Here is a 9,414-nt window from a genome sequence, read left to right as displayed (position 1 = left end):
GCCACCTGGGTGGCGAGTGCCAGGGTTTGGCCCAGCTGGCCCCACCTCATCCCCTGAGCCCTATATAATGGCAGGGTCGGCTGCCTGGCAAAGCTACCGCTTCCTGTGCCACAGCGTCTGTGAAGAGAGGGCATGGGTGAGTGTGGGATGAGGTGGGAGGGGGCGGCACCCCTGTGGGTCGCAGGGCACCCCCGCCTCCCCTGCCTGCCCCTGGGCTTCTGCTGCCTGCGTTGCCACTCTGCTCTTCCCACTGACCCTTCCTGACCTTGGGATGGCGGGGTGACCCCAATCGTGCTGCACCCCCAGGCCTCTGTCCCCCTCCTGCTCCTCACTCTCCTCCATTCCTGACCACGGGCAAAACTCTGCTGTGCTGGGTGGTGGTGTAGAGGCAACATTTATTTAACTTATATTTGTGCCAGAGCCCAAAGCACCACCAAAAAAAACCCCTAAAATTGGAATGGAAGCTAATTAATGCATTAATCACCAATCACCCTCATAAGTCCTTAAGGGCACTGAAGCTGGGTGGGCAAGGTGTAGACACCAATCTATAGAGCTGGCCATGAACAAACTGTTGGGGAATGTCCTGCACTGGTGTGGTCCAAAGGCGTCAAACTGCTCAGGTTGTCAGAGGCTGGCAGAAACCGTCCTTTAAAGCATGGAATGTTCCAGCCCAGGCGCCAGCCGGGTGGCACTGGCCCTTGGTGTGTCCCTGTGCATCCAAGCCCCATTTGTGAGGCGTAGCAGGGCCTGATGCTGGATCAATGCTGCTGGCTCCCTGCCGGATCCTCTCCTGGCCTTCTCCTGCTGTGGGCAGCTTCCAGCCTCTGCACAATGCCCTGGTGGGAGGGGGCCATTCTGGGACCATTAAGTGAAGCCCCTGGCTCTCAGGATACCATCAGTGTTGTGGCCACAGCAGCTCCTTTCTTCCCAAGAGCTCAGGTCCCTGCACCTTCTTTATTACTGCTGTAGTAGCTCCCGGCTGTCTTCAGGGAACAGCTGTACCTACGAACCTGCATACCCCCCGGCACTGCTAGGAGGTGCTTTTCCCAAGGCACGCACATGGATGCTGGCTTAGCACCTCAGTTCTGGGGCACAAAGCCCATTGCATTAGCCCAGGCCACAGCCAAAGGGGATGGCACCGCTCTTGGAAGCTGCAAATTTAGACCTGTGGGTTGTAGTCAAAGGAATTGTTTCCCTCTGGGGATGTATGCTGCTGCAGAAGGCTTATTTTGGGGAATGGCGCTTTATACTTCTGCTGCTCAGTAAAGCAAAAGCATAATTCATGGTGTGGATTTGTCCACCCTGTGAGTTTGTTTTAACTTCTGCTGTGGTTAGTTAGCCGGTTCTCTTTCAGAGGGTTTGCGTCTCCAGGTTCACCATGTGTCTTCTTTTCTCCAGCTGCTCGTCACTCTGAGCTGCTGCTCGCCGCCTCCCTGCTGGCTCTGCTAGCCCCGCTCCTCGCCCTGCGCATCGAAAACCTGGAAAGACTGAATGCAAGGTTAGAGGACATCACTAATCTCCGCTCAGGTGAGCCCCGCACTGGTGTCTTCTCTCTTACACCCCTAAACACTGTTCACCCAAACATCAGGAGCCCCCCAGCTCTGCATGGGGTGGGGGTGTGGAAGGCAATCCTGGAGAAGGGCACTCGCACTCAGAAATAAAAGGATCCTGATCAAATCTTCCTCCCATCTCAGCTCTTAACCAAATATCGCAACATTTGCCAGTTCAGCCCCCTTGCGTGGCGGCTTTTTCTCAAGAGCTGTAGGTCTGCAAAGGAAGAGATTTTCTCTTACTCTCTGCTGTCCATCTGTGGCCTGAAAATTCAGAGAAGGTTTGTAGATGTGACCAACCAAAATGCTTCCCGAAGCTTGCACATGGCTGAACGGCACAGAACCCCTTGTCCCACCACTGACCATGGTCACACTTTGGGGCTCTCGGGGAATACTGTGTTACAAGGACGGGTGCTGTGATTTCTCTGTAAAGAGAGCATTGCTGTCTCATATGCTTTGAGTTCCTTTCCTCTTTGAAGGGTTCTGCAGCTCTGTATGGATTGAATGAACAAATGAATCCCTTCAGCCACCACTGAAAAGCAATGCAGGTTTATAGCAACGTCACTTGACAGTTTAATCTTGGTCTGAACTCACACACCTTCTCCATCCTTCTCCATCCCTCTCCATCCCTCTCCATCCTTCTCCATCCCTCTCCATCCCTCTCCATCCTTCTCCATCCTTCTCCATCCTTCTCTATCCCTCTCCATCCTTCTCCTTCTGCAGTATCTCCTTGTACTCATCACTACCACTTGGGTGCGCAGTCCGCTCCACGCTGCTCTGCAGAGCCACGTTGCTGAGTGGGCCAATGACTGCAGCGTTACCCTTCCTGGTATCTTATCACTTTAAAGAGCTTACAGCCAAAAACTACCATGCAGGAAGAAAGACGAGCCCAGTGGCATTGCTGAAGTGCCCTACAAAAACCTTCAGGGCTGGAAATAACACTCTGGGGAGGCCGTAGTTACCCTGCACTGGGGCACAGGGCCGCTCATCTCACTCTCACTGTTTTTCCCAAAGCAGATGGAGAGAACGTGCAGCAGAGCAGAGTGGGTGGCCCCCAGCAGACAGCACGCCACAGTAAGCGCCCCCGCCACCCCGCAGGGAACAGGGAGGCTCCAGCAGCAGTGGGTGGGCAACGAGCCTGGGGATAACCCAGCCCAGCTCCCAGGGGCAAGGCTCGAGTTGCTCCTCCGGCGCGCGTGCCAGGGCCACTAAGACATTGCTCTTTGCTAGTGATAGCTGCACGCTGAACCGTGCCTTGCAAGATCCCAAAGGACTGTGCAACCTTTGCTCGCACACCACAAGCCCTCTCCTCTGCTTGGAAGCTCTGCACGGGACGAGCAGAGGCTGTGCCTCCCAAGCAACGCTTGCCAGGGTTTCACAGTTGGCCACGGTGTCTGGTGCCAAGGGAATGAAGTTTTTTCCTTCCTGACCCCAGGGATTGCAGTGGATGCCAGGGCTGTAGGAGCAGCCTACTTGCTCATTTAAGCTTCTGCATAACTGTGTAATAAAAGCCCTCACCAAGCCAGGCTTGGACTCCTGTATTGCTATAATGGAGGAGAAACATCTGAACATTGGGAAAGGCTGAGGAAACAAGAGCCTGAACCAGAAGGAGAAACAAATTCCATGCTTATACCTTCAAAATGTGTCCAAATTCTCTTAAGCTCTCTATTTCCCTTACAGAGATTTTCTGCTTTTACACTTACAGTAAGACAGACACTGGCAAAATCCCACATAGGCTCATTTTCTAGAAATCCCTCTCACAGGGCCAGCCAAGCAGACTGGAGTGTTACTGTGCCTGTTGGTCCTCTGTGTTCTCTCCTACCCCAGGTTGGCCCAAGGACTGCAGCGAGATCTCCGCTGGCAGCCCCAGCGACATCTACGCCATCCAGCCCACGGGACTGCACCCCATCGTGGTGTACTGCGAAATGAACGTGACGGACGGGGGCTGGACGGTCATCCAGAGGAACCGGCAGGGCACGGAGATCACCTGGGCCGAGTCCTGGAGCACCTACAAATACGGCTTTGGGAATGTGCACACTGACTACTGGCTGGGCACCGAGTACATCCATCAGATCGCCAACCAGAAGGTCTACCAGGTCAGGTTTGTCATCTGGGATGCCACAAACAACACCAAGTTCGCAGACTACAACCTCTTCAGCCTGGAAGATGAGTCCCAGGGCTACCGGCTGCGTCTGGGAACGTACTCGGGGTCAGCAGGGGATGCCATGACCTCAAACAGTGCTTCCACCGTGCACGACAACATGAAGTTCTCCACTAAAGACCTGGATCAGGACACTTCCAGTGGGAACTGCGCCTCCAGCTCTGGGGGTGGGTGGTGGTACTCAGCATGTTACTCCGTACGGCTGAACGTCAAGGGGGGCATAGCGTGGGGCAGCCTGTGCAATAGGAACTGCAAAGCTTCCGCTGTCCTCGTCAAACCAGCTCCCTACTGCTAGCTGCATTTTTATGTCCTTTCTGTCCAACCTGAGGCTAATTCTGGCTCTGCAAAGAGATGGAAAAAGGCAAAACAGGTCATGGCCCAGCCTGGGGTCCTAGGGGTCTGTGCTGAGGTTGGTAATTTCCTAGCTACTGGAGAAAATAAGGCATTTCCACTTCTTCTCCCTCCTGTAGATTCCCTCTACTCCTCAACTGTGCGTTTAGCCTTTTGTTCAGAGCCAGGTCCTTTTGCTTATGTTCATAATCAGAACAGTCTCTGGCAAACCTGGAGTTTCCAGGGCTGTAGTGTACTTCCGATAAAATGTGAAATGGCCTAACACCAGCGGATCCATGTGGTTGTACAGGTTACTTTACAGCCTCCACTTCAGGCAGACTGCCTAATCTGCGCTTGCTGAAGATCTCGCTTGAGGTAGCAATGGGCACAGTCAAATTCCCACTCTGTACCTTCTAAATTTCAGGCTTAATAGTTCAAATAAATCTGTATTCAAAAACCTCTCCCAGTTGCAAAAGTCTCTTTCATATCTCTGAGATGCTCACAAAGGTTGATGTGTTAGAAGGTGTCCGCCACTGAAGCTCAGCTTTCCCGTAGGACAGATGCTGGGCATGAGCACGCGCAAATAAAACTTGAAATACTGTGTGCAGGCTTCTGCCTTCGCACACGGCAGTTTTGTCTAAACATAGGAAATGTCAAAACATTTTCACTTTTCTCAGCAACAGCGAGTTTTAGGTGTTGCTGTCCATGTGACCAGCATCCCTAAGTGGCGGGGGGAGCCCAGGGCCATGACGACTTCCAAGAGATGGCAGCACAGAGGGGAGGCACCATCCCGCCTTTGCTATTTTGGAACTGAAAAGAGATTTCAAAGTGCTGTGAAAATTCCTATGGGAAGACCTCCAGATTCCTGCAGCCTACCCTCCGGCATCGCGGGGCTGCTCCTCGCAGGAGGGAGATTTGCTGCCGTTTCAGCTGGTGTCGCGGTTTGCAGGCACTCCCATTGCTTAGCGCAGGGCGACTTCCACAGCCGCCACCTGCAGAGAGAGGACGCAAGATGAGTCCATGGCGCCCAAATGTTCCCCTGGCAGCAGGGTCTGAGCTGGAAGCCCCCAAGCCCAGGGTGGGCAGGGGAAGAAGCCTGCCCTCGAAACGTCTGCATGATGTTCCTGTGCTCAGGGTCTCCAACAGCACACCCAAAACTGCCCAAGCTCCCCTGGCGCTGAAGCGCACAAAAGGCTGCAGGCTTAACGCAGTTGGGCTTAACAAAGAAAGGCTGCAGGCTTAGCACAGCCCATGCATAACTAAGATGTCCCAGGAAAGACAATATACGTGGTGTATTTTATGTCTCCAGGGATTTTAAGATGACACGTGAGAGGTCTCGTTTGCGAGGGTGGGTCTGAGCAAAGTGAGGGAACACAGGCAGGGCTCGGGAGAGCTCTGGCCCGAGGTAACAGCAGGTAAGTGAACAGACCAACATTTGCTTTCATTTATGTCAGGACTCAACGCTCCAGCTCAGAAAATGCAGAAGTCTTCAAGCAGGATCTATCAGCTCTGCCAGGGTCGAGCCTGCGGACTCACGGGTTCCATCACTGACCACCAACCCACCAATGCAAAATGTTTCCCACATAAATCACGGCTTTACATTTTCCTGAAGGGATGGGTATGTTCCCTTCCTTGAGGGGAGAAGCACGTCGGCAGCTGCCATCCAGCCTCTCTGGTATTAAAGTGCTAAAAACGCCTCCAGTGGCAGTGTGGGTCTGGGAGCGCCCTTGGTGTGGTGAAGCGAGAGCTGCCTTCCTCACAAACGGGGAAAGGTAGGCTGGCAAATAAAAATGGCAGAAACCAAATTTTTATTATCCTTTATGCTTGTGGGGGATTTTTTTTTATGCTACGGTTTTACTAGTCCGCACATCTACCCTTTACAGCGGCATTTCTCCCCCTGCCTCCTACCACCTCCAGCTCAGGCCCCCGCAGGGAGTCACGAGGAGCATGGCAGGCGGCCGCCAGCCCAGGACGAAGCCTATGCTCAGTGTGGGAGATAATAACTTAAATAAAATCTTCTCAGCTGTCAAACTTGGGAATTTCTTGCTGCATTTAGAAATCTTTTTTTGGCTAACCCTCTTGCCTTTAAGGCAGATCTGGAGCTGTGTGACTGAAGCAACACTCCCCCCGCCCCCCACCGATGCAGGCTGATGGGGTGGGAGGCAGCAAAGAGGCAGCAGCACCCACCTGCGCTGCTCCCATCAGTTCCCCTTCCACCGTGGGGAGGAGGGTACCCGTGTGTATCCCATCCTCAGCTGGATGCAGAACAGTCTCTTTTGGAACACATCCTCTTGTTATCCCTAAACAGCATGACTTCTGCTTTTTCTACAAACTGGAGGGCTGCTGTGTCCCCCTCAGGTCTCTTCTGCTCTTTCTGGAGAGGCTCGGACAGCTTGTCCCATCGTAGCAGAGACGCGGCGGGGCAAGCTGGCCCTCTCCAGCAGGGTCCTCGTTCTGGGCAAGTAGGCTAGCACATGTTGCCACCACGAAATGCACTTGCAAACGCAAAGGCCACATGAAAAGAAGTGATTTGAGAAATGTCGAGTCTCATTGCTTATGTCTCTCCTGGTCCCCAGAGGGTGCCCTTGCCCCAGGGTTTGCCAGGCAGCTTCCAGCGTGAAGGAAGCACTGCCGGCAGGGAGACCCCACAAATATTCCCTAAGAGTCCAGATGCAGGCTGCGTTCCACGCTTGTGGCTGCTGAGAGCCCACCAGCACAGCACAGGCTGCGGGAGTGTGTGAGCAAGGCCGTCTGGGGAGGAAAGCACCAAGAACTGCACTGCATGGATGGATAGAGACAGAAAATTTCTTTCCAGGCGAAGGAAGACAATCAGCTCGCTCTCCTAACTAGGGTTTCCCAACCTTTTCCAAATGATTTGATTGTTTGGGATGCCACCATCTCTTTTGGGGAGGAAACTGATATTCTACCTTCCTCCCAAAGCTTTTGCTGCTTTCCCGTAGCTGTTACCTGGTGGTCGGACCCACTTCCACTCCGCGTTTGGCCATTGCTCTCCCCACGAGCACACCCTTGGCCCTGGAGTCTCCCAAGGCCACGTCAGGCCATGTCTGCCTGAAGGCTGGCTCTTGGATCCCAGCGAGCAGAGAGGCACAGCACAGCGCGATGCAGATGCTTCATGACCTGCCTCTGCCTGCTCTGCCACAGCGCTCCTGCACACAGGGACTCCATCCCCAGGGTCTCCTCGTCGTGGGCTTGTGGGGATACCCAGCCTCCTGCCATGGCTGCTCGGTTTTCTTAGTGCGTGCCTGCCTGCTGGGGAGCAGAGCTGTATTTCCAGCTCCTAAATTTGCCTTTTGTGGGTTGTCTCTCTCCTTCATTTCACAGCAACCCGGTCAGATCCTGCCCAGATCGACAAATCCAGCTCCATGCGCACCCACAGGCTCGGGGCAAGCAAAGGCTGGCCCTGTCTATGAGCAGAGGAAGCAGAGAAGCGTCATGCTGTTGGCAAGATACATCAGCACCGCCGCAACTGGGACTGTCACAGCCGTGACAAATGGCCTGTCCTCCCCAGCCAGCCTGGCTGGCAGAGCAGAGTGTGCTTCCAGCAGCAGGCGGAGACGGAAACGGGGCCAGGTCCCCATGGCGAGTCACGCATCTTCACATTTTAACAGCAAAAGCCACCAGTGATTCTGACAAAGCCATTCTCTGCCTGCTGGTTCTCGCTAAGTCCATGTTTCACTGTTGCTGCTTGTAATTAGGAGCTCTATGCTTCTAGCAGTAGGCTGTGCTTTATCTGGCCCCTGCAGCCGCGTGCTTCCCAAGCCATCCCTGCAGCCTTTTCCAGTGATGTGCCCAGATCGTGTGAGGTGACCTTCTCACGTCCGTGGTGCTTGGCCACACCAAAGGAGAGCTTGCCCCGGCACCAGGGCCCGTCAGTGACTTTGGATCATGTCATAAGATTAAAGCCTTAAATCTGACCCCTGTAACACGGCACCGGGCCAACAGGCTGCAGGCTGGGGGCAAAACTGCACCAGTACCTCCTGCTTCCACCTCCTCCAACTCTGACTGAGCTCTGGGGCGGTAGAGGCTTCTGGGATAGCTGTTGACATTTTTCTGGTTACAGAAAAGGCAACAACAGGCATGTTGTATCTGGTTTCCAGCCTTTTGGGGCGTGCGTGGTTTCTGTTGCAGGAATTTGGAGAGCCAGCCTTCCCAAATGAGCCTTTTTGCAGCAAGACTGCGGGTAACCATGCTGTCGTGACCCTGGGACTTGCCATCTCTTAGGGGTCCTCAGCCTCCAAGGTGGGGCTGCGTTTCAGCAACTCCTTTGTTGGGATTTCCCTCCTGCCACCACCTGAGGCCTTGCGCAGCAGCGTTGGGGAGGATTTGGCTGTTCCCAGAAATCAAGGGGTGGCAATGCCAGCTACTGGGGAAGAGCCTCAGCTCCAGTGAGAAGCGAGTACAGCAAGACCATGGCAAGAGATTTCAGTCTCTTCCTCCATTCTTCAATTGCCCTGATGAAGAAGAGCCAGTGACCCCAGGGGAAACTTGGTGAGACCACCAGCACGGCACCATCTCCTCCACCTGCCCCGGTAAAGCAGGAACCGCTGCAGGCTCTGCTTGTCGGACTGCAGGCAGTCAAAGCAGGAGATGGAGGCGTGCCCTGCTGCTCGTCCCAGGCATCCACCTTCCTTCAGTGAGGCAACGAAGGTGGGAGAAGCTCCGAAGAACCGCAGCGCTGTTCCTTGTTCATGTACTGGATGAGACAGAGGGCAGGCTGCTTGTCTTCTCCAGGAAAAAGGGGAATAGAAGATATCATTTGATTTTTTTTTGCAGATCTTTTATGCATCTGCAGCCAAGGAAGAAAACTGCAAAGTCTTTCTCTACAGGTTCTTGCGTGGGCCTGTGGAACAGATCTCTGTGGTCAGCGCAGATGATTACGACAAGCTTCTCACCCTGAGGCTTTAAGAGGTCTCATCCTGTGCTCACCAATTCCCCTCTGTGCAAGGGGAGGCTGAGGGTGAGCTTGTACCGGTGTCCTGGGTTCCCATGAGCAAGCTTTCCTCATACACACGGGGTGCGTGGACCATGAATGTCAATGGTTCCAGTCCTCCATTGGGTTAGCAGCATCCTGAGGTGAACTTGCTGGCGACTCCTTTGCCAGGTGCCCCTGGCTCTTGTGTTGCGAAAAGTGCCGAAGACCCATTCCCGAACTGTTCTCTGTTCCCTGCATCTGTGCCTACATCCCCAGCGCTTGCACCCCATTCATCTCTTCTCTAACACGGGCAATCCTGATCTGTTTGGCCTTTGCTTGCAGCAGTGCCATCCCCGCCTCTGATCACCCATTTGCCTCATCTCTGTAGCCTTTTCCAGTTCTCCAACATCTTCTCTGAGCCAGGTCCCAAAGCTGCCCAC

The 9,414-nt window shown here is 54.0% G+C and overlaps 1 protein-coding gene across 1 annotated transcript; it reads left to right on the top strand.

The window, feature by feature from the left end:
* Nucleotides 1-132: 132 nt before the first annotated feature.
* LOC104131747 (fibrinogen-like protein 1-like protein) lies at nt 133-4,006 on the top strand. The gene is made up of 3 exons (XM_009644951.1): nt 133-136; nt 1,399-1,527; nt 3,378-4,006. The coding sequence occupies exons 1-3, from the start codon at nt 133-135 to the stop codon at nt 4,004-4,006; spliced, it is 762 nt and encodes a 253-aa protein (XP_009643246.1).
* Nucleotides 4,007-9,414: the final 5,408 nt, after the last annotated feature.

This window comes from Egretta garzetta, unplaced genomic scaffold (assembly GCF_000687185.1).
Source record: "Egretta garzetta isolate BGI_Z169 unplaced genomic scaffold, ASM68718v1 scaffold108, whole genome shotgun sequence".
Lineage (NCBI taxonomy): Eukaryota > Metazoa > Chordata > Aves > Pelecaniformes > Ardeidae > Egretta > Egretta garzetta.
The sequence above is the reverse complement of the archived record's forward strand: the minus strand, read 5'-3'. Positions and strand labels throughout refer to the sequence as shown.